At 51.5% G+C, this 22,579-nt stretch overlaps 10 protein-coding genes across 10 annotated transcripts, besides 7 other annotated features; 5 read left to right on the top strand and 5 right to left on the bottom strand.

Moving 5' to 3' along the window:
- Positions 1-237: 237 nt before the first annotated feature.
- Positions 238-984, bottom strand: ACLA_051360 (uncharacterized protein; the record flags this gene model as incomplete). The annotated part of the gene is made up of 1 exon (XM_001272089.1): positions 238-984. One exon carries the CDS (start codon positions 982-984, stop codon positions 238-240), a length of 747 nt encoding a protein of 248 aa, XP_001272090.1.
- A 1,814-nt stretch (positions 985-2,798) lies between these two features.
- ACLA_051350 (putative prefoldin subunit 1) lies at positions 2,799-3,320 on the top strand (the record flags this gene model as incomplete). The annotated part of the gene is made up of 3 exons (XM_001272088.1): positions 2,799-2,828; positions 2,895-3,061; positions 3,152-3,320. The coding sequence occupies 3 exons, from the start codon at positions 2,799-2,801 to the stop codon at positions 3,318-3,320; spliced, it is 366 nt and encodes a 121-aa protein (XP_001272089.1).
- A 1,844-nt stretch (positions 3,321-5,164) lies between these two features.
- On the top strand, positions 5,165-6,964 carry ACLA_051340 (uncharacterized protein; the record flags this gene model as incomplete). Its single annotated transcript, XM_001272087.1, has 3 exons — positions 5,165-6,550; positions 6,616-6,681; positions 6,755-6,964. 3 exons carry the CDS (start codon positions 5,165-5,167, stop codon positions 6,962-6,964), a joined length of 1,662 nt encoding a protein of 553 aa, XP_001272088.1.
- Positions 5,199-5,230: a microsatellite.
- Positions 5,631-5,670: a microsatellite.
- Positions 5,664-5,695: a microsatellite.
- Positions 6,385-6,510: a microsatellite.
- Positions 6,386-6,510: a microsatellite.
- Positions 6,436-6,510: a microsatellite.
- Positions 6,965-7,353: 389 nt separating the features above from the next.
- ACLA_051330 (putative mitochondrial carrier protein) lies at positions 7,354-8,460 on the bottom strand (the record flags this gene model as incomplete). The annotated part of the gene is made up of 2 exons (XM_001272086.1): positions 7,354-8,297; positions 8,400-8,460. The coding sequence occupies 2 exons, from the start codon at positions 8,458-8,460 to the stop codon at positions 7,354-7,356; spliced, it is 1,005 nt and encodes a 334-aa protein (XP_001272087.1).
- Positions 8,461-9,471: 1,011 nt separating this feature from the next.
- ACLA_051320 (ceramidase) lies at positions 9,472-10,613 on the top strand (the record flags this gene model as incomplete). Its single annotated transcript, XM_001272085.1, has 4 exons — positions 9,472-9,567; positions 9,624-9,810; positions 9,869-10,385; positions 10,436-10,613. The coding sequence occupies 4 exons, from the start codon at positions 9,472-9,474 to the stop codon at positions 10,611-10,613; spliced, it is 978 nt and encodes a 325-aa protein (XP_001272086.1).
- A 310-nt stretch (positions 10,614-10,923) lies between these two features.
- On the bottom strand, positions 10,924-12,480 carry ACLA_051310 (putative toxin biosynthesis protein; the record flags this gene model as incomplete). The annotated part of the gene is made up of 4 exons (XM_001272084.1): positions 10,924-11,800; positions 11,868-11,976; positions 12,056-12,194; positions 12,268-12,480. The coding sequence occupies 4 exons, from the start codon at positions 12,478-12,480 to the stop codon at positions 10,924-10,926; spliced, it is 1,338 nt and encodes a 445-aa protein (XP_001272085.1).
- Positions 12,481-13,305: 825 nt separating this feature from the next.
- On the top strand, positions 13,306-16,093 carry ACLA_051300 (BRCT domain protein; the record flags this gene model as incomplete). The annotated part of the gene is made up of 4 exons (XM_001272083.1): positions 13,306-13,398; positions 13,469-13,905; positions 13,964-15,371; positions 15,428-16,093. 4 exons carry the CDS (start codon positions 13,306-13,308, stop codon positions 16,091-16,093), a joined length of 2,604 nt encoding a protein of 867 aa, XP_001272084.1.
- A 228-nt stretch (positions 16,094-16,321) lies between these two features.
- On the bottom strand, positions 16,322-17,026 carry ACLA_051290 (ESCRT-II subunit protein VPS25; the record flags this gene model as incomplete). Its single annotated transcript, XM_001272082.1, has 3 exons — positions 16,322-16,434; positions 16,496-16,571; positions 16,640-17,026. The coding sequence occupies 3 exons, from the start codon at positions 17,024-17,026 to the stop codon at positions 16,322-16,324; spliced, it is 576 nt and encodes a 191-aa protein (XP_001272083.1).
- Positions 17,027-17,560: 534 nt separating this feature from the next.
- On the top strand, positions 17,561-18,733 carry trm8 (tRNA (guanine46-N7)-methyltransferase; the record flags this gene model as incomplete). Its single annotated transcript, XM_001272081.1, has 3 exons — positions 17,561-17,715; positions 17,791-17,978; positions 18,057-18,733. 3 exons carry the CDS (start codon positions 17,561-17,563, stop codon positions 18,731-18,733), a joined length of 1,020 nt encoding a protein of 339 aa, XP_001272082.1.
- Positions 18,172-18,208: a microsatellite.
- Positions 18,734-19,161: 428 nt separating the features above from the next.
- Positions 19,162-21,743, bottom strand: ACLA_051270 (LIM domain protein; the record flags this gene model as incomplete). The annotated part of the gene is made up of 3 exons (XM_001272080.1): positions 19,162-19,485; positions 19,542-21,502; positions 21,641-21,743. The coding sequence occupies 3 exons, from the start codon at positions 21,741-21,743 to the stop codon at positions 19,162-19,164; spliced, it is 2,388 nt and encodes a 795-aa protein (XP_001272081.1).
- Positions 21,744-22,579: the final 836 nt, after the last annotated feature.

Genomic DNA, 22,579 nt, shown 5'->3' with positions numbered 1-22,579 from the left:
GAGTAGATACCTTAGGTAGTCTCTTATATACAAGCACAATAACAACTAGTAGCCAAAACCAGATACAAGCGTACATATCGCATCATCATTTATTCATTCCAGGGTTCATCCAAAGCATAAAAGAAAATGGTCGCAAATCCAGTCATGTCAGGGCGCGCGGTGTCTTGCTGAGCTCAGGCAAATGCAGTCTGGTCAGACGATCCAGACGCTCAAATTCAAAACCAACCCATTCAGGCCTTAAATAAACATCCCTGCTACACCGACCACCATTCCCAAGACCAAGTCCTGAAGACTGGAGGTCCGTCCCGGCATAGCAGCATTGTTCTGACCACCTCCTCCGGTAACATACGCGCTGCAGTAGCCCAGGTTGAGTCCGTGACAAGCAGCCTGACTCAAGCTCGAGCAGACAGAAACAGCAGCCGTCGGGCCGCCCCCCTGGACCGTGACGCCTGCACCACCTCCGGCCACGGTGACTCCGTACTGGCCCCCGAGGTGCGCGGTGCACTGCGAGTACTCGCTCTGACATAACGACCAATATGACGAGCAAACGCCTGGGTTGGGGAACGTCGTAGGGACAAAGATGAACGGCCAAGCTCCGGTGATCGTCGATCCTGTGATTGCACCATCGGTCGCAGTCTTCGTTGGTGTTGCGGTTGCGGTTACGGGGAATCTGAAGCTGGTATCTGTAGACGCTGGGCCCGTAAGACTCCCTGTACAGGAGGCACCGGTGGGACAACAGGCGATGTTGTTCGCGGCATCCTTGGAGCATCTGGTGCCGCTCCTGCAGCAGACTTCAGAATGGCCCAGATCCGTACATGGGTCGTATCCGAAGGGACAATTGTTGTCGGCACGCTTTAAGATCTGTAGGACATCGTATGCTCTTCTGCTGGACTCTGCGGCTTGCGGAGGAGAGAACGGTAGTGTCTCTATCGATAGGACGGTCGATGCGAAGAATGTGGCTGCGATCCACCAAGGAGCCCTCATTCTGGCGACCAAGGCTGCAATTCGCCCACCAGAGTTTATCGCAAAATTGAATATGCTTGGGCCAGTGGATAGAGACGAGATTTCGAAAATTCTTCAACTATCGCTTCAGGTATTCTGGTGTTGAAGCAGGCAATAGATTTAGCGGGTTATCAACAAGAGATCACTAGAAGTATGAGACCTAAACAATCAGTATTGTTGTATCAATGCGTCGATGTGGATTAGGCGACAGAACTGACCAGTCGACGAAAAACACCCAAACAATTAATCGAATTTTCTATCGGAATCTCCTCTCTCGACTCTGAAACTGATCGACCGGATGGAGAGCGAGGCGTGGATGATGTAGCTGGTTCTTGTCTTGTCTCCATCACTTCGGGCTATTCTGTGCCAGCGCAGTCTCCACCAGCATCCCGCATCCCTGCCACAGCAACGGCCTTCCGATAACCAACCGCAATCCCTGCCACATGGGCCATGTCTTTAATGAAATTTGGTCAAGAAGCCAAGTAATCGGTGTTTTGGAGTATCTAGCATATTCCATCTTGTCGAGTCTTTTGGATTTTCGGGTTTTGATTCTGGCCAGAACGATTTGCTGCCAACCTATTCATCGTCCGGAAATCGGCTGTCGTAGCTACAAGGATCTCAAGTATAGGTCGCAGCGGTTACGGTTGACATACCTGTCTAGAGTAATGCACCACATTTCTGACAGATCTTGAAATAGTGATCGCTGTACTGTATTCTCTGGAAGATTCATCCAGGCTATCATGCTTCAGAGGAGATCTATGTTAATGCACGGGAGCCTGTCGTCAGCGCGATGTTGGTGCAACATCATATCCGTGAGTCCTAGTTGTACGATCTCGGTGTATTCGGCTCAAGCTCAGAGATAAAACCTACAATAATATATTGAACAGCTGCAAGCTGTTGGGTAAATCAATGCTCTCGTGGATCATTATGGTATCCTGATTTGATTTCCATGCTGCCATGTTATCAGGCTCTTGCTACTCATATGCAGGGAACATGTCGGGCTCCGTGAAGCCTTTATGCAGGCTTCCATCATGCATGGCTCCAGAATTCAATACCGATAAAGTGATAAGCGATATGCAGCTATTTATGAGGAAAGGGTGTGCTGAGATGAACGCGTTTATTTTATCCAAATGGGCGGTTGAGAACCGTCGCGCTCATCGACTATACTGTCGTGGAATTTGGGATATGGATACGATCCCATGGTATTCAACAAGAGACTTTCATGTCTCGATATCCCAGCAGTTGTTGAAGAAGGGGGAAATTGAGGTAGTGGGCAATGACCAAATACTTGACGATCGTGGTGGTTCTTGACAGCCTCCCTCTGATATATATATAAAGAACTAAAATGGCGGCGTAGCCTTACATCTCCATTACTTGAGCCCCCATACAACACTGGAAGTTACATGCGAGCGTATATATATACACGACTTACTAGTGAGTTTAATCATCACGATCATCCCCAGTACAAAGTCGAAGGCATCGAAATGAACGATAAACTCCAAGTAGATGAGCCCGAACCCTAAGCCCTATACAGCCCCATTCAGTAAGCTCTCCGGACATCAGAGCCCAGACCTGTTATCAGTTCATCAGTCCTACCTCTGACCAAGGCTTGTCAGATAACTTGATGATAGCAACAACAAAACATTGCACAATTCTCAGACAGTCATAATAAAGTCCACAGGGTCCTTGTGGTCGATTGCCACTATCAACAGTATCGTTCTCGTTTGAACGTCGCAACATCCTACCCCTCACCAAACCGCCCCTCCACGCCGCCGCGTCGCTGCTATCCCCCCAAAATGTCTATCCCCAACGAAGCTTTGCAGAAAGTACGGTCTATCGTTGACGCGCGTGAGCGTAGCCGAGTATTCGCTAACATTACATTGCATCTACAGCTACTGCAGGAAATCGAAGCTCGCGCCATCAGCTCGCAGCAACAAATCGGCGTCACCAAGGCACAGATCACGGCCAAACAGAAGAACATCCGTCTCCTTGAGTTGACGTCAAAGGAGATCGGCTCCCTGCCCAAGGACACTAATATTTACGAGGGTGTAGGGAAAATGTGAGTTTTGCAGCCCCTGGCTTAAGATGCGTGCAACGGGAATAAGTGGAAAGGGTTACGATGGGACTGACCTTGCACTGTTCCACATAGGTTCGTGGCTGTCCCAATGAACACGGTTGACAAGCGGCTATCGACCGAGAGCACCGAGTTGAAGACGGATATCGAGGGCTTGGAGAAGAAACTGAATTATCTCGAGATGACGCATAAGAACAGTCGTGAGAATCTGGAGCAGATCCTGAAGTCCGGGGGAAGGGCATGATCGAGCGAAGGTTGAAGAATTTTCCACGATATTCCAAGAGAGAATCAAACACTCCGGCCGGGTATCCTGAGCCTTTGGCATATTAGAGAGCCCAGCGAAGACTGTCCATGACGTTCAGGGGACCTCGACAATGTCAGAATGCCGGGGTTGTTGAGCAGATCAACATGCCCTGCAACCTAATGGATGTCTTGAAACAGACAAATGTCAGGTCGCATGGTTCATGTATACGTTAGTGAGGATACCCAGGAGTGCGAAGTACGTCTGGCTGGTCCGGATGGCTTCGGACTAAATCTGAGAAGGTGACTCCTACGTTGGGTCCGTTACGTCTATAGCTAGCAAGAAAAGCCGTCTAATACCAAACGGGGGCGACAAGATGCAAGTTGTCTACCATCTGCGAGTATAATCCCACCTATTGTAGCCTTGGTAGGGCACCAAAGTCGCTCCACTGTTTCCTACAGACTAGAGATTTCTCGCAGTTACAGCCTGATGCTAGAAAGCAAAATTTCCAGATCGACGTAGTCACATACCTTCTCCCACTAGAAACAAGCAATCGGGTAAACGAGGGAGGCTTGAAGGTGGAGCTAGTTTCGTAGTGTCCAGCATAGTTTATTTCTTGCGAGGTAGTTACGGAGAGTTAAGGCAGAGAAGCCGGAGCCTGGAGCTCCTCTTCTGGTCCATACAAGCTAGAAGTATCTACTCCGTATACCTTTGAAATAATGGCCGGCCCACTCCCGCGAATCTCTCCCCTCCATGGAGTAGAGTAGGTAGACTGGCCCACTGAATGATTGCGTGGGTGGCGTCATGTGAATTGGGCAGCAAAACATCATCAGAGCCATCGACACTTCTTCCCTATCACGAGCGTGCAGTTAGCAATACCACAGTGAGATACCTATATGGTTGTGGACATGTCATGCTCTGGTGTCAGATGTGTGGGTATACTATACAGTGCACATTACAGACGGCACAAGGCAGAGGTACTTAAAATAGCCAAATCGTGACTCTTGGGTCACAACGGGATTAACCGACGAGTTTCCTTGGATCAGGGCCAGGGAAAGACGGATCCTCTGGAGAATGGGGATAGTATCTAGATATCCAAGTTGGTATTTCAAGTCAGTATAAGCGCCTCAAGAGAAGTATCTCGGGATGAGAGGAGAGTAGGCCGATCGTTCTACTCGATTGTTTCCATAGCCGCCAGTTGGCGTTTCAGCTCGGGATGCTTGGATGGAGGCGGACTGGTGTATGTATGCGGGAGAGGTCGTCGATCTCGAGGATATTAATATCAACCTCAGGCGCTTTCAGTGCTACACATTCTTGCCTTAATACCAACCGATAGTACCTACTCTAATGCTAAGGCTGCTCAAATAAAGTCGACAAATCACCAGTAGGCTCCCATCGCAGAGTCCGACCGTTGGCGATGATCTCTGCGATACTTAAACCTGCTTCCTCCCCCACTTCAGCTGAATGTCATCATCCACTCATTTTACTCCGTACTCTCGTCTGATACCGCTGGTGGCTCCCACTGTCTGTGAGGCTGTGGCTGGTCTTTAATCTTGGCCACAAGCGATCTTCTGATTTGAATCCTCTTTCATCCTTTTCTTCTCCGTATTCTTCATCTTCTTTCGTTCTGAACATTCCTCTTCCCCTTCTTCTTTCTCGTCTTATTTCCTCATCGTTATCCAAACCAGCCTCCCGCCCCCCACTGTCCTATTTATATACCCCGTATAGATCGCTTAGCCAACCCCGCTCCTATACTCGATTCTCAACCTTGTCAGCCTCATCCACAATCACGCATACAATAAGTCAAATCATTTCCAGATCTTCACAAAGACTGAGCAGTGATCGTCATGCCTCGTCGTGCACGGTGGATTTCCGAAGAGGAGTCGGAGTTTTCTGAGTCGGACGTTTCTCTGGATATTCCCCGTCACAGACACTCGGTCAGAAGACGCTCGGTATCTCGTCAGCGCTTCAACCCTGAGATCAGCAGCACAAGCTTTCTCAGTCCTGTTCTGCACGAGGACATCCGTGTCCATCGCTCCGCTTCAACCGGTGGTCGGCGACGCCACGAGGCTCCTCAGCAGCTGCAGCAGCTGCCGCCTCCCCCGCCTCCTGCGATCATCGTCGACATCAAGAATGATTCGCGGAATAGGAGCACCAACAGGAGTGCCAACAAGAACCGCAAGCAGAGACAGGAAGAGATGACTATACTTGATATCGACTCTGAAGATGAAACAGTCCTCCGACGCAGCCGCCGGCCTCAGTCTATGATGCCTGTCGCTCGCCCAGCTTCTCCCCGCCGCCAGGAGGCTCCAGCTGCAGTTCCAGCTGCGGTTCCGGCTGCGGCTCCGGCTGCACCACCGGCTGCACCACCGGCTGCAGTCCCCGTTCAGCGAGAGGTTTCGGCCTCTCCTCGCCACCAGCGTGATTACGAGCTGGTGATCGACCAGCGGATGCTTGAGAGAAACGATGCTCGCCAGGATCTCGAGCTCTTAAAGCAGCAGATTGAGATCGAGCGTCTGGAGCGGGAACTTGCCCATCGGCGTCATGAGCAGGTCACTCACCAAGGTCCTCAACTCGTCAAAGAAGAAGAGGAGTGGTATGAGGATGAGATCAGCGAGCGTCTCAGGCGGCTTGAACGGTTCGAGAAGAAGCAACGGATGGAAGAAGAGCAGCGCCAAGCTGAATTCCGGTACAAGCTACGGAAATTCGAAGAAGCGGAGCGTCAGGCTGCCGAGCAGGAAGAGATCCGGCAAAAGTTGCGCGAGGAGAAGCTGAAGGAACTGCAGCGCAAGATCGAAGAAGAAGAAGAGCGCGAACGTATCAAGAAGGAGATCCGCGACGAAGAAGCACGGCAGCTACTCGCGAAGATGGAGCGAGAGAAGAAGGAGGCGGCCATGAAGCAGGCCGCCATTGATGAGTGGAGGCTTGAGCAGGAACGGCGACGTATCGCTGAGCGAGAGGAGAAGGAGCGAAAGGACCACGAGTTCAGGAACCGGCTGCGGATGCAGTATGGCTACACCGAAGCAGAGATCGAGGCCATTATCAACCGAACGAAGAATCCGCCCAAAGAAGAGAAGAAGAAGGAAGAGAAGAAGGAAGAGAAGGAGGAAAAGAAGGAGGACAAGGAAAAGGAAAAGGAAAAGGAGAAAGAGAAAGAAAAAGAGAAAGAGAAGGAGAAGGAGAAGAAGAAGGAAGAGAAGGAGCTTGACCATCAACGTACAACCTGGATCAAGGTGAGTGAAACCGTCTCTGCGCGTGCTTGACCCATCAGCCCCCCTTCTAACAACGTTACCTCCAGGTCCATCGCAAGTACATTTCTACCGACACACTCGTTGCCTATCACTTGCCTTGGGATTTCGATGAGGTAAGACCAGACCTTCGTCCATCTACTAGTAGCCTCCGGGCCAGTGAGAATGCTAACTCTTCTTCCTTCCCAGCTCGACGGTAATTACCTGATCATCAAGCAATGGATCTCCGAGGACTTGCAGGAAGAGCTGTTTGCCCACACACGACGCTTACGCGAGGGCAAGCTCATTACCGAGACCTCGAGCAGTCTGACCGAGCTCAAGGTGAACGATCGCAAGAAAGACAGAATGTATCTTGTGCGCAAGAAGAGCCCCAACCGACGGGCATGGATCTTAACATAATTGGTTTTTTTTTTTATTCCTCGGGGGGTGGGGGTTGAAGGGGTTGGTTGATACCAGGGTCTGCTCACGAACCTTTTGCATTGGGAACGTTTGATCCCCATTCCTTTCTTAGCCGTTGATGGGTCACGTCTGATGATATACGATAAGTGATTTTGCCGTCGTGATGTCTTTGAAATTTAGATTGCAGATATGTCATGAGTTGGGATGTTTTGCGTTTTTCTTAACCGCTATATATATCATACAATGATGCTCAACCTACATATAACAGGATGAGAGACCGCCGTATTTCTTTTCGTTATCTTCTGTAACCCACTCCAGGAACTCCGAAAAGTGTCGAAAAAAAAAGACTATAGGGCATAGCGCTGAACACGATCATCAGTTTTATCTCGTCATAAATTGATTTTGCCTTGCTCAGCCCAGTGGCCCTCAGCACGAAGAATCAATTCCTCATAGACGGTCCAAGCAAGTGCCGAGCTCAGCGCCTTTCTGGTGATGCGCAGTCCCAGGCCGCCAAACAGGCTGCGCACACCATCCTCGTGTATCATCAGGCGAACGGCCCGCATCATATTCCCGTACTTGCCAGGCATGAGCTGCAGGCGAGTCTTGACTGCATCGAAGGGATTAGTAATCGCCGTGGCAAGGCCAGCAGCCAGTCCACCAGACACGAAGTTGATGGAAGAGGAGGATGACGTTTTCAGCGGTTGTTCAGAATACTCCGAGCTCGCAACGGAGGCCAGACGCCGCTTCAGCTGCTCGTAGAAGAGGACATAGAGGCCCGCGTAGGGCGCGTCTCGGGCAGCCGTGGCCCCGAAGCCCGAGAACAGCCCGCGGACGCCTTCGGTGCGGACGATGTCACGTCCGGCGCCGACAAGACTGCGATAGGCGTAGTAGTCCGATTCGTACCGCACTTTGAGCACAGTCACCGGCATCATCACGAAACCTGCGGCTACTCGGGCGATGGCACCGGTGGCCAGGTTGGCCCAGTTGGAGAGTTTGGGCAGGGCGGATGACGAGGTGCGGGCTTTGCCGTCACTGCTTGCGCTGGCGATGGCGAGGGGAGTTCTGGTTTGTGCTATGCCTTGCCGCAGAGCATTCAAACTTGTGAAGTAGAGGGCGGAGCCGAAGCCCGTTCGGAGAGCCGAGGGAAGTGTGCCGCGCCATAGACTGCGGATGGGATGAGGAGAGGAGAGGATCGTCTTTAATGTAGGTAATAGCGAAGCACTTTTATGGGACTGTTGTACACGGGTCTTGAGGAGGTCTGCCGGTTGGAGAAGGATGGAGGAGGTAAGGCCGGAACAGAGACCGGCAACGAAGTGGAAGGTGGTTTTAGATGCTGCAAAAGAATGGGAAGAGCATGTTAGCAAAACTCATTTAGCCGGTATATGATCATCGAAATCCCAGCAGACAGTTGTGAAGGCAGAAAGAGTATCCATACATGTTGAGGTTGTTTTCAACGGCGCTGGCGATACCACATATGTAGTAGCATTGTTCGACATTTCACTTGCAGGAGCTCTACAGGTCAATCCTGGAACCTCGCTGCGTCGATATTAAGGTTGAGTATAAAAAGATGTCAAGGGTTTCGTAGCATTCGCATCTAATCCCGGCGATCCAGCACCGTGAGGGTAGTTGTGGAAGCAATTTTCTGGCAGATACTACGGAGTAGGTAATGTAGTCTTGTCTGCTTAGGTTCTGCTTCCTCGGAGTAAAGGCTGATGCTGTGCACGATTGTTGGTGAAGTCATCAGGTTTCAGACCGATTGCATTGTGATTGGCCGCAACCGGGAAAGCACCAGCCACATCTGAGAATGGCTGAATTACCGTACCGTACAGGAAGGATTTCAAGCTTCAAAAAGACCCTGTCCTTAGATACCTAGGCAGGTACCTACCTTAGTCCCAGCTCTTTTATGAATGAACTTGCAGGATGATGTCTTCCTAAGCCACTGTTTGATAGGTTCATTCAGATATGCTTCGAACGCCACAACTGATGGTAAGACAAAGGATCAATAATACCACAAATAGCCCCAGAGCTCCAAACCTCGATAAACACAAAAGTCGAAGACATGCAAACAGCATACACCTGTGAAGATTACGCGGCTACATTCATGGAGGTCTCAGTCAAGACTAGGTGACCTGACCTGACAAACGTAATGTAATAGCTATACGATACAGTCTACCGCCGGGGCTTCGGCAGCCCGCGGAGAGTCGGCTGAGCCAATCGGCACGCTGGATTTTGGCCTGCCATCGAAGTTGTCCCGCTGGTTTGTGTAATAAACCGACGTCACGGTTCTGGAAGCGTAAGTTCCATAGGAAACGCCCTTTGCTGCTACCTAATCCAGGGCATGCCATAATAAACGGCCCTGACCTGACCTGACTAAGGTACCGTGTTTCTTTTCGTACCTTGCTCTCTTCTCCTGTTTGTTTTCTCTTCCTGCAATGCCATCGATCTTGCTGCCTCTCGACTCGTGTATCTAAAGAGAGGTGATCAAGATACCGTTGCGGAGAGCCACTATGCCCCAGTGGTCTTTGCTGCCCTTCTTTGCGTATCCGCCTTCCCAGGCTGGGTACTGGAGTCCTGTCACTTCGACGCTGAACTGGTGTGAAGAGGTGCGTATTTATGCAGCCGCAAGGCTCTGCGTGTGCTGACATGTTGTGAATCCCAGGACTACTATGCAACCATCTACTCCGCCGAGATAGTCAACACCCTGACAAATCTTCTGTTTATGTGGCTTGGGATCAAGGGTATCAGGAGTTGTCGGCGGAATGGGCACGATACAATTTTCCAAATCGCATTCTACGGATATCTTCTAGTCGGGACTGGCAGTTTTTTGTTCCACGCGACTCTTAAATGTATGTGTGGTTCCTAAAAACGCCAGTGACGATGTGGGATGATGCTGACTGCCTCTAGACCCCATGCAGTTAGTTGATGAACTTTCTATGATTTATACGACTTGTTTGATGTGCTATGCGTCATTCTCCTACTCGAGACCCGTTGGTTTCCGGATTGTCCTCGGCCTCGCTTTGACTGGTCTGGCCGTCTTCATCACGCTGTACTACCACTACCTTCAGGACCCCGTGTTTCACCAGAATGCGTATGCGCTTTTGACAACAGTGGTCGTCCTGCGGAGTATGTATACTATGGAAGTGACTCTCCGCGCAGTCAGGCGGCATTCAACCGAGGAGGATCGCCTGGCGCGTGAGAAGCAAGGCCTCCCTGTGCCGTCGAAGGAACATCAGCAATATGAGAATGTTCGGGACCTAAAAACTTTGAAGACGATGTGGTTCATGGTCATCTATGGGCTGACCATGTTCCTGGGAGGATTTCTCATCTGGAACCTGGATAACCACTTCTGCCCTACTATTCGGAAATGGCGACGGGCGGTTGGGCTTCCGTGGGGTATTTTCCTCGAAGGCCATGGCTGGTGGTATGCTTTTCGCAAATAAGAGATTTGAAACGCACTAACATTGCTTGTAGGCATGTCATGACTGGAGTTGGAGCCTATCTTTACATTATATGGGGCATCTGGCTGCGCCATTGCTTGAACGACCGACAGGAAGAATACCACCTGTGGTGGCCGCATTTCTGGAACTTCCCAGAAATTGTTCGCACGCAGAAAGGGACCGGGAGTCGCCTGGACAAGAAGTCGACCTGATTTAGCTCGCTCGCTTGTTATCTTGGCTCGAGGTTGCGCCTTGGGCTTAGACACTTTCCGAGCCAGTGATCTCACACCCGATTCACCTCTACGCAATGCTGGTTAGAGTTGCTTCTAGATGTCGGCTCTGGCGTTGACAGAAACTATATCTTGAATAGAAAAGAGACGAATACATGAAAACCAGAATCTACGCTATGGATATTGAAGAACTCGCGGTATCTGTAGTAGCGTCAAGGTGTATACAGTGTCATGTACTCAATGTAAGACAGGGCACAGATGGTACGTGATTTGATCATGGTTGAGAGTGAACTTATAATTTGGCCTTCGATTCCTTCTTAGGCCGTACGGGAGCTGGCACATGTTCCTTCCACCGTTTGTCGATGGTCATTTTCTCAACCTTCGACTTCTTGCTCCACTGCTCCCGGAAGAATCGCTCCTCGTTGCGCCATCGCTGTAGTTCTTTACCGAGCCACTGGCTGGTCGCCTCGCCGCATTCAATGGGCGCTTCTTGCGCCAGGAGATGTCCGTATTTCTCGAGATATACGTCGCGGACGCGTCCGGCTGCCGCACCACCGCTTCCACCAAGGCCTGCGCCTGTGTTCTGCATCTTGTCGGCCATCATGTCGGGATGACACATGTCCGACTTGCCGCCGAAGACGTACAAGACGCTGGGGCGGAGGTGCTGGATCTGAGCGAAGATGCGGGATGGTTCGGGGCGGTAGAATGGGAATGAGCCCATGTGTGTGGGGTCGAGATCGGGATGTGTGACCCTGTTGATGGGGACGTCTTTGCCCGGGGGCCCGTCGTAGTTGGGGCGCGAGAAGGTGAAGACTTCCTGATGCAGGGTGGTTCGGAGGGTGACTGGGCGGTCACCGTCTTTGGGAGCCTCGGATTCGTTGAGCGGGTAGATGCCTGTTGGGAGGTCTCGCAGACCGTACTTGATCCAGCGATCGAGGACGCGGGGATCCCAGGTCTGGTAGAAGGGGTTCTTCTTGAAGCCGTCCGCGGCCGCCTTGCGGGATGGCCATAGGTCTCGGCGGTAGGTGGAGAGTTGGGTGGTTTTAGCGATGACGTGCTGGCCCTTGACTAAATATAGAGGATCGAGTTGTGTGGTCTGGCGTTGGATGACGGGGTCCAGCAGGACTAGCGAGTGAATGAGCCGGGGGTGCATCAGACAGAGCTGCGCCCTGTATGATCATTAGTACAGGTTTGGTATCTCTGGGAGGGTCGATAGAGGGAAGGGACGAGACGCACAGATGCGCACCGCCCATGCTATGACCGATTCCCACAATCGGACGGGGCATTTCTTTGTGCTTGACATTGACGAGATGCAGGAGATCCCGCGGATGATCAAACCAGCTGGCTGTTCGAGCAGCCTCCAGTCAATTAAGATGTCCCAGAAAGAGTTGTTTCTTCAGATTAGAGACTGGTAGTTAACGTACGGTCGTTTCCCAAGAGATCTTCATTAAGTACACTGCTTTGTCCTTGGTGGGCCACATCTGTCATCCAGATACTCCGAATGCGAAATCCGTTGGCCCTGGAGCGAGCGTGAATCTCCTCCCAGAGTGGTTCATAGAGCTCCTGACCACCACGTTAATACGTATTCACATGTGATGCAACTGGGGGAGTGGTGAAGTCGCCCGGAAGATGGTACCTTGGGAAAGCCATTGGCATGAGTCGCGAGAATAGTGACGTCCCCAGGTTGAGGATCTGGGTTATCCAGGGGGATGTATTGCTTCACAGCCAAATGCAATACATCCTCCTGCTCATTGGCTGTGGCTCCGGGATATTCCCTGATATGCTGGCATGGTACCTGATGTTCGACAATGCGAAAAGGCCCTGTCGTAGATGGTGAAGACGAAGACATGATGCGCGACCTATCCAAGGACAAAGGGAGTGCCTGAAAGAAGAAAGGGGAGGGAAAGCGAGATGATTGAAGATACTATCCATCGCATCGTTTAAGCAGGGGTCCCCACTAGTATATCATGCCGGGGTTCGGGGGTTGAACCGAGGCCCTTGCAATGCGGATGGGCAAAAGACCGACCAATCCAACTGCCGATATCACTGGTGAGACCGTGAGAGTCAGCTTAGGCTGACTGGGTCGCTCGGACTATTATTTTGACGGGAATATAGTATGAACCTGTTTCCGGTTGTGCAAAGTTCCAGAAACCGAGATATATTGAGAATCCAGTTGTGCCTCTTTATACCAACTGCCTTTTAATCGCATTGTATACTCCCAAACCTCGAGAGCATCTTAGAACGTGATGTACTGCAACGGGTCATAGTGGTTGTATGGACCGACCCGGATATCGCAACACAAATTAGATCAGCGCAACAGAGTAGAGCTGCGGATAAACGCTGCTGAAACATTGTAACAGACGATGAGGCAACCAGTATGTCGATAACAATAGCTGGGACTGCTTTGAGGAGTTGAGAAAGTGATGGATCGCATCAATGGTGGTTCACGTGACAGGGCGTCGTGGATGCCTCGCGTCGGCGCGTCGCATCCCTCAAGCACCTTTATGTCTGTGGCGGATCTTGCATGACACGACCACTAGCTACAGAGGAAAAGATCAAAGATCCTATTCTGTCACGTTGTCACGGTCTTATATTCTAACATATTGAGTTGAAGAAATCAGAATTAAGCAGAACAGGACGAGGTTCAACACGCACTGCGGTCTCCATTTGCGCCATGGCGGGCCGTGACGCAGACTTCCAGCTCTTTGACCAATGCAAAGTCTGCATAGTCTGCTCGAAAGACCTAGATCCCGACTCAGCTCATCAGGTATGCAGTTTCATCTTTCGATCCTGTTGATTGCGCTCGAAAATTCCAGCACTGACTTCATAAAACTCAGCTCGCGTCAACCTTCGAAGCGCATGGCGGGGAAACGGTAATCTACGAACCACCAGCCTCATTTCCGCCCCTGGAAGAATTCACCCACCTGATATCGTACACTGTCGATTTTCCTTCTTTCGATGCAGCCAATGATGCCCTGATTCCCGTTGTCAAGCCTCAGTGGGTGCAGGCTTCACTCGCGAAGAAGAAGCTGGCCAACCCGCGACAGTATAACCCAGATCCTCGACTATTTTTGAACGACGTTGTCGTTACTTGCGGTGATATCCCAGAAGGCGACAAAGATGCGATCATTGGTGGAGTCCTGGCTAAGGGTGGTCTTTACAGCCCCAGAGTGACCGGACTGGTCACGCACTTGGTTGATTTAACGATGGATTCCGATAAGGCGCGACTCATTACAGCCAGGAAACTGAACATTAAGATTGTGCTCCCTCATTGGTATGACTCTCTTGGTCTCCCCTCCATGGCTGTATCTGAGTTGACACTTTCGGCAAAGGTTTGATGACTGCCTTAAACTTGGAAAGCGCATCGATGAGCGCCCATATACTCTCCCACATCCCGAAATCCTACGCGCGGGCCCAGATGCACCGGTTCGCTCATCGGAAAGCCGCGACGTCGTTGGAGCCTCAACACCCGAACCCACCAAACTGCCGACGTCTATCCTCACTTCCCAGCCACGGCCCAAGCTCGACGTTTTCCAGGGCAAGACAATCATGCTTGCGCAAGATCTCGGCATTGGCACCCATCTTTCGAACTCGATCATTGAGGTGATTAAGGACGCTGGTGGCTCAATGACAACAGAGATATCGCAAGCAGACATCTATGTCTGTCGGTATAGAGAGGGAGTCGGATATCGCCTAGCGTCGAAGTACAACAAGGAAGTTGGAAACCTAGCATGGCTCTACCATATGATTACCTACAACGCATGGACTTCGCCTCTACGGCGTATGCTACATTACCCCACTTCTCGCTCAGGGATTCCTGGGTTCAAAGGACTCAAGATAAGTCTGTCGAACTACGTTGGTGAAGCGAGAAGCTACCTAGAGAACTTAATCGCCGCGACAGGGGCGGAGTGTACCAAGACACTGAAGCAGGAGAACACACACCTGGTGACTGCTCACGGTAACAGTGAGAAGTGTGCAGCTGCGAAGGAATGGGGGTTGCATGTCGTGAACCATCTCTGGTTGGAAGAAAGCTATGCAAGATGGAAGATGCTACCTGTCTCCGATCCTCGGTACACGCATTTTCCGAAGAGAACGAACCTAGGCGAAGTTGTTGGCCAAACAAGACTGGACAAGGCTATTCTCGAAAGCCTCTTTTTCCCATCAGATACCGCAGCTCAATCGGCAGAGAGCCCTCGACGAGTCATGCAGAAACGGGACGAGAACACTGCGACTGATAAGCCATCCACTACAATGCGATCTTCTCCGGTAAAGGTCACACAAGCTGAACATGAAGTTTCGGATACCAGAGACGCGACACCGCGGGCGGCTAATAAATCACGAAAATCATCAGATTACAAGAAGCCGCAAACGCCTGCACGTGCTCGGCTTGAGTCTGAGGGTAAAGAAAATCAGACACCATCATCAACGAGCAGCCGCAAGTCGAAGGAAGCCGCCTTCAGCCGACTCCAAGAACTCGCTCCGGACATTGCCCTGTATGAGAAAGAAAAGAAACGGGTCGGTGGAGTGGTCTATGGCGGACGACGGAAGAGTGACGAGGATCGCGTGGCTCTTACCAACACCAAGAAGCGCAGATCGATGGAGCCGCAGGAGGAAAGTGATGAGGAAATCGCAACAGACGCGAAGAGGCAGAAGAAGTCGAAACCTCCCATTGCCATGCATCTTCTGATTACTGGGTATCAAAGATGGGTGGGAAACCTCAGGAAAGAGGATGCAGACAAGGTTGGTTCACCTTTTATTATACTTATAATCTATGTACAACCATATAAAGCAAGCAGAGTGCTAATGATGATAAGCGACAACTTCGTGACCTTGGGATCATGGTAGTCCAAGACGCAAGACGATGCACGCATCTAGCCGCCCCATCGATACTGCGAACCCCTAAATTTGTCAATGCGCTCGCATACGGCCCCGTGATCATCAACGTCGACTTCATCGAGGAGTGTCTCACGAAGGACGAGCTCCTAAACCCCGACGACTTCCCCCTAATGGATACAGCTGCAGAGAAGAAATTTGGTTTCTCTCTTGAAGAAGCACGGGCCAACGCGAGGAAGAACAAGAACAGACTCCTGCAAGGATATCAGATCTACTGCGTTGAAACTATTCGAGGAGGGTTTGATGCGTTCAAATCCATTGTCGATATAAATGGAGGAATTTGTACGCTATTCCGCGGGCGGGTTTCCTACCACTCGCAGCGGGAGGAAAGTGAGGACGACAGCTCAAGTGAGAGCGATTCTAATCGCAAAGAGATCTATCTTCTCAGCAGTGTATCACCTGATCACCAGAAATTATGGCCGCGGTTCCAACAATTGGCACACAGCATGTCCAAGACACCGCGAATCGTGCGGGTAGACTGGCTTCTCGACATTGCGATGTCACAGGAGCTGCGCAGGGCAGACGAATATGAATTGAAAGAAGGCATGATGGACCAGGCCGACAATTAGACGCTGGATGATCACCTGAATCCGGCGTTAGGGAGTGCTGCACAGGTGAGGTGTGTTCTCGGGAGACTTGCCTTGTACATGATCATAACGGTTCCGTTTCCTCTATCTGGATCTCTATGTATTTTCTGGTCCTCATTTGTTGAAAGAGATAATACTTCCCATATGTATGTGCATAGTTATGGGAATTCAGGCGTCTGAGTTTAGCGTTCCCAAGAGAATTCCGGGTAACTAGAAGAATTTGACACCTTCCTGGCCTTCGCTGCCAAACACCTGGGCCTTGCCGCGTTTCACAAGGACATTGAGAGATTTGAGCATGACGTCTGTATCCATGCCATGCCATTCTACAAAGTGGTCAGTTCGCGGCCATCATATCCACCGAAGCGATGGTATCCAAGATCATACCTTGCGACATGGTAGCCTCGCCCTCCAACAACTCATAGACCGTCAACACGACATTCTTCTGCCCCGTCGCTTCCACCTTCATCAAACTCAGTCAGCAGGTCCATCTTCACACGACTCCCAGGAGGAATATCAATATCCACTCACCCAATCCGCCACGATCCCCGCCCACTCCTCCGGCCTCCTCCACCAGATCCACGCCGCCGTCTTATCCCCCCCGTCAATCCACTCTGCCCTCCTCCCGCCACCCCCTTCCTCCTCCGCCTTGGCCATCCAGTCCAGCACCGCCCGCGCCTCGCTCAGACCCAGCCGTTTCCGCAACGCGGCGTTATGGAACAGCGGGCTCTCGACCGCTTCAATCAGCGAGAGACGGTAGGTGCGGTGGTGGCGGCACCAGGCCTGGATGAGCGAGGACCATTTCTGGAGCTGGGAGAGGCGTGTTGCGCTGTTGGGTTGCGGGGTGAAGAATGGGGGGAAGGAGTAGGTAGGAGGGAACTGGAAGGTGGTTGCGGGAGTTGTCGAGGAGCTGGCCATTTCCTGGGTGGGGAGCGAGTAGCTAGAGGACTGAGGTGCGATACATATAGTCAGAAAGGCGGTGGCGTTCGAGCAGTGAGGGATGAGGTTTTTGACATACTGGAGCGAGACTGATAGACGAGGATGCGGGGTTGGTTGGATCGTTGGAGATCGCGCAAGGAGCGATGTCGGGTATTTACAATCCCAGTTCGAGGATTCCGTTAATCTAGCACTAATAGAAGCTATGAATAACAAGAGTCGAAAGATTTATCCAAGAGGAAATCAGATCTCGATCCTATCTCAAGTGTTGTCTTCCGTCGGACTCGGAGGGTCCATATCTCTCTCCGCGCCAAGCTCATCCTCCCGACGTCAACAGTGCCCGCTCCAGTGAGGGAAAAAAAAATCCACACCTTCGCTAGACTATCTACATAGTACACCTTTAGCCATTGCGTACCAGTCCTGCGAGATCGCAATTATTCACACGCATTGGCCATCCTATTTCCCACTCCGACTTTCTCTTATAAACTCGGATCAGCTCCCAAGGAATTGTCGACAATGACTCCACCCCCCGCCAAACGCCAAAAGCGCAATGAATACCGCAAGGCAAACACAGCGGTGGCAGACGACGCAAGCGAGATCAGACTGCCTCAGAAGAAGTTTTACCGACAGCGCGCCCATGCGAACCCATTCTCTGATCACCAGCTGAACTAGTACGTATTGCAAGTCCTCGAGGGGGTGTGGTCGGTCCCAGGCTAACCGGTGTGCTCCTCTGCGACACTATGTAGCCCGCTTAGCCCGGCGCATATGGACTGGTCGTCTCACTATCCTGCGTTTGTGGATCCAGAGCCGTCGCATACGAATCTGGCCGGGACTAGGAAACTCCTCAAGGATGTCGAGGTCGTGGATATCGGGTGCGGATTCGGCGGGTTACTTATCGGTCTTGCGCCTCTGCTGCCGGAGTCGTTGATAGTCGGTGCGGGATCCCCTACTTTTCCCCCTCTTTCTACACAAAAGCCAAAATACTGATGAGTGCATCGGATGAAAATCACAGGCATGGAGATCCGTGTCTCCGTCCTCGAATACGTGACGGCCCGCATCCAGGCCCTCCGCTCCCAGCAGCAAAAGCTGCGGTCATCAGCAATCCCATCCGAGTCCTCTCCTGCGGCACAACAACCACAGCAACATCATCAACAACAACTACAAGCCACCGAGACGGCCGCAGACGCAGCCTCCCCGAGCAGCCCTGACGCCACAGGCGAGACCCTCTCGCTCGTCCCTGGTAACTACCAAAACATCTCCGCGATCCGCAGCAACACCATGAAATTCTTCCCCAACTTCTTCGCCCGACACCAGCTCTCCAAGATCTTCATCTGCTTCCCGGACCCGCACTTCAAGGCGCGCAAGCACAAGGCGCGGATTATCTCCGAGACCTTGAATGCGGAATACGCGTATGCGCTGCGCCCTGGGGGCCTTCTGTACACCATCACCGACGTGGAGGAGTATCATCATTGGGTCCTGAGGCATTTTGGAGAGGAGGGTGCGGATGCGGGGCAGAACGCTGGGGTTACGGAGCTGTTTGAACGGGTGTCAGACGAGGAGCTGGAAAAGGATGACTGCGTGCGAGTCATGAAGGAGGCGACAGAGGAAGGGAAAAAGGTGACCCGGAACAAGGGGAATAAGTACGTCGCCGTCTTCCGTCGCAAAGCCGACCCTGAGTGGCCTGCTTGATATCTCCCGACGGTTGAAAATTTGTTGTTTTGGAATTCCTTTTTTAGCGATACGAAATGGACTACAAGCCTAGCCTCGAGTGCATGCATTGTGTGTTTCTGCCAATAAATATAATCGATTGTAAAAGATCGTTTGTTGGTAGGAACAATTGGAGTCTAAGTACACAAATGGGATGATATCCAGCTTCCCCCAAAAAAGAGGCATAATCAACAAAAAATCAGTCTAATCGGTACCCGCTGCATGCCATATCGCTACACATCCCGCTTGCTAGCCTATGCATCAACTTAGAACACAGAATGCAGACCACATAAAAATGCCGAATCCAAGATTGTGAAACATCTTCGTGACATTGCGTATACTGAAATCGCGGAAGGGTGACATTTTTGACAAAGCTCAAACTTTCATCTTCAGCCTGTCTTGTCACGCCATCACTTGGGCGAGGCCTTGAGGCGGATGCTCTCGCATCTCTCACAAACAGCCAGCTGGACTGGGCCTCCAATGATCCGACCTTTGGATGTCCGTTTGGGCTCACCTTCTCGCACGAAATAGCGGCCATCACCACCGAAGCCGTCACCGCATTCATGACAGACAAAACACTGATCATGCCATTGGCCTCCAACGGCGCTAATCACAACGTCGTCAAGAACGGGCTGCTTACAGCCGAGGCATCGAGGCGCGGTGCGGCGGGAGTGGCATTGGAGGCACCATGCGAATCCATCTTTCTCCACGAACGGAGTCTGGGAGTTGAATGGCTGTACAGAATATCAGTTAGCTTTGTGCTTACAGCAAGGTCATAGGGGGGACATACATCACCGCATTCGGCACAGAAGAAGTGTCCAACATGCCACTCAGCCCCGCAGGCTACAACAATCTCGCCCTCAATCGGAGTCTTGCAGCTCTTGCACCTAGGACTAAACAGTTCATGGAAGTCAAGATGACAGTAGAAGCGCAGCACGCGCGCTTCCTCATCGTGTCTTGACGCTTCTGCCAATCGCTCAGTCCGTTTTGCATCAGGTTCTTGATAGAAGGCAACACATTCCAGAGGAGTTTGGCAATGGTGGCACACAAAACACTCCGGGTGAAACCGTGCTCCGCCCGCCGTGACAATCTTTCCTGCAATCGGAAGAGAGCAGGATTCGCATTTCGCGGTAGGGACACCGGAGCGCGTATAGGTTGACAACCAACGTTTCTGTTGGCTCGGTGCAGGTTTCTTCGGAGAATGATGCGAGTGGTTTCTTGCGCTCGTAGGGTTCGGCAGTGGCCTGGTATTATCCTTCCCGCTCCGCGATGATCCTGTCATCTCCGAAATAGTGGGTTCCTTGTCGTCAGGGAGATTGATGACGGGTATAGTTGCTGCCTCAGAGACTTCAATTGTGGGGGTAGTCGGCTGTGGTGGTGGTGTCGGAGAGGTCGACTCCTGCTTCAGGCTGTCTCGTTTCGAAGTCGATTGTACTTCGGTCGGTTTCCAAGTTGGGTCAAAGCTCACGATAGGTCGGCCTACTCGATCACTTACGGCGGTTGGCATGGGTAGTCTTGTGCTTCGATCCTTGAGCTTTTTACTGGTAGCCGCTCGGATGTCATCGCTGCGAACTTCGACCCCATTTTTTGTGGGGTTGCCTGGTTCTTCTCTAGCACCTGCACTGGAAGCCGCCTGTTCAAGCGACTCATTTGTCCTGTACTCTGGATTTGTCGACTGGGTCGGAGGTCGCTTGTGTAGTTCAAACCGGGACAGTTTGTCAACAAACGGAAGACTGCTCAATCGTCCTGGAAGAGGCCGAGAACCACGAGGGAGTGCATTGCGCGGTTTGGATTTAAGAGCCGAAGATTCGGATCTGGAGAAAGCTGGCCGACCGTCGTCACCCTTGTGAGGGTCCTTTGGTTCTTCGTATATTGAATCACGAGGATTTCTGAAGATCCCTTTCGAGAACCTGTTATCATTGAGCTCGCTTTTGGGAGGTGATTCCTCAACAGGCAATGCAAAGCCGACCTTGAGGCCTCTTCGTGAGAATGCGGATTTTGTAGGGCTGTTGTTTGTGTCATCTATGATAGATTGCCGTTGTTTATCATGGATGAGTCCTGCGCCCGGTCCCCGAGTATCGGCAAAATGGCTCTCGGGAGAGCTTTCTGAAGCAAGCCGGTGACCATTCCTGGGGCCACCAGATCGCTCCGCATGGGTCGGAGAAAGCCCAGCATTTTTGGGGGACTGGGACAATCGATCGAGATCAGGATTGTGATAAGGTGCATATGGGTTCTTGAAAGGTATTCCAGGGTTCTGATGCATCCAAACTAGTTCTGTGGCTTCATCTTGAGCCGCCTGATGCAGGCGAACCTCATCATTTAGATCTACCCCCTGCAATGCATCGCGCAGGGAGCGGGCTTCCTCTTTTTCTATCCGTCGCTGGCCACTCTCACGGTATGTTGCATTGGGGGAGGGGGGGGATGGGCGTGTGAAGACTTGAGCAGGTGATACAGTCTTGCGGATCGGGACTGTCCTTGGTTCCTGGACCAACGGACGCCCAGCTGAACTTCCCAGCGATATTCGAGGGTCGAATGGACGATGGTTTGACAAGGAGCTGCTGGCGCGAGGTCGATCTTTTTCAGGCGACTGAGGCTGCATGTTCGACTGCCCGTACATTGACATTGACGACGATGCTCGGGGAGGCAGGTTGTCCCGTAAGTTGGAGCCCGAGTTAATTCCTGGAGAGGGAAGCGGTCTTGATCCACCCGGACGGGAAGGTCGATTAGTTCGCAGATCTTTTAGATAGGTTGCTGCAAATTAAACCACCCCGTCATTAGTTTACACTCGACAGCAAGAGAAGTAGGTCATCAGTAGGGATAGTAATCGTTCAAAGTCTGCCGAAGGTCCAAGGTAGGAATGTCATGAGTCAGTGAGCAATGTGGACGTACCGAACTGATCGCTGGACATATAAGTTGGACCAGGCGGGGAGACCTTCCTCTGGCCATCTCTGGCCTTGCTCTGGCTGCTATGGAGCTGAGGTCTGGGCATCATCTTGGGGCCGATGTGAGTCTGAAGGGATTGTGAGAATCAGAACATGAGGATCAACCTTTGTCAGTAATTGAGCCTCGACGTCAGAGGGAAGACCAAGTTGATGAGTTGTACGCTTAGTACCCAAGGTAGATAAGATAGTGATAACTATTGGAGGTGTCAGGTAGTTGCTCCGTCGAGCCACATAGAGCCAATCGGCTTGGAGACGGTGGCTGGGAGTGGCAGGGATGGAATGAACTAGAGAGATCTGGCAAGTAGGCTAGAAGTCTGATCAGTTAGATATGCTTGGATCTAAGGTGTTAGTGTGAGATGAGAGTAATTAAGCGAATGCTCAGTGGTAGACTAGATAGATTCGATCACCCGGGGGTCTTAGATGAAGCCTTCATCACCTGCGAGGTGGATGATGATCGTACTCTTAGTAGTAGGATTTGGGGGAGGAAGCTATGGCCAATCATAACAAAGGATGCAAACACAACAAACAGATCTGGTCGCGAGGCAACGCGGGGCACCGCTTATGTCATCTCAGCCCTAAGCCCTGGCTGCAGATCCAGAATAGGTCTAGTGTTCATGCGGAGATTTGTCCTCGTGGAGTTTGACAGTTGACAGTGACAGGAAACATGACAGTAGTAATCATGATAACGGCAGTCTGATGAAGTTCAAAAGTCAGTGACAAGTGACAACAAGTTGACAATACTTTTGCCGGTCACTAGCTTTGTTCGAGAGCTTGAGATCAAAAAATAATGGGTCCCAGTTACCCCAGAAATCGAACCCTGGCTCGAGATGACCCAGTGGCCAGTATCTATACTCCACGAGTTAAGTCCCCAACGACTTGCAGACTT

The sequence above is a fragment of the Aspergillus clavatus genome, genomic scaffold, assembly GCF_000002715.2.
Source record: "Aspergillus clavatus NRRL 1 1099423829800 genomic scaffold, whole genome shotgun sequence".
In the NCBI taxonomy this organism is placed as follows: Eukaryota; Fungi; Ascomycota; class Eurotiomycetes; order Eurotiales; family Aspergillaceae; genus Aspergillus; species Aspergillus clavatus.
This window is presented reverse-complemented; position numbering and strand designations above follow the sequence as displayed.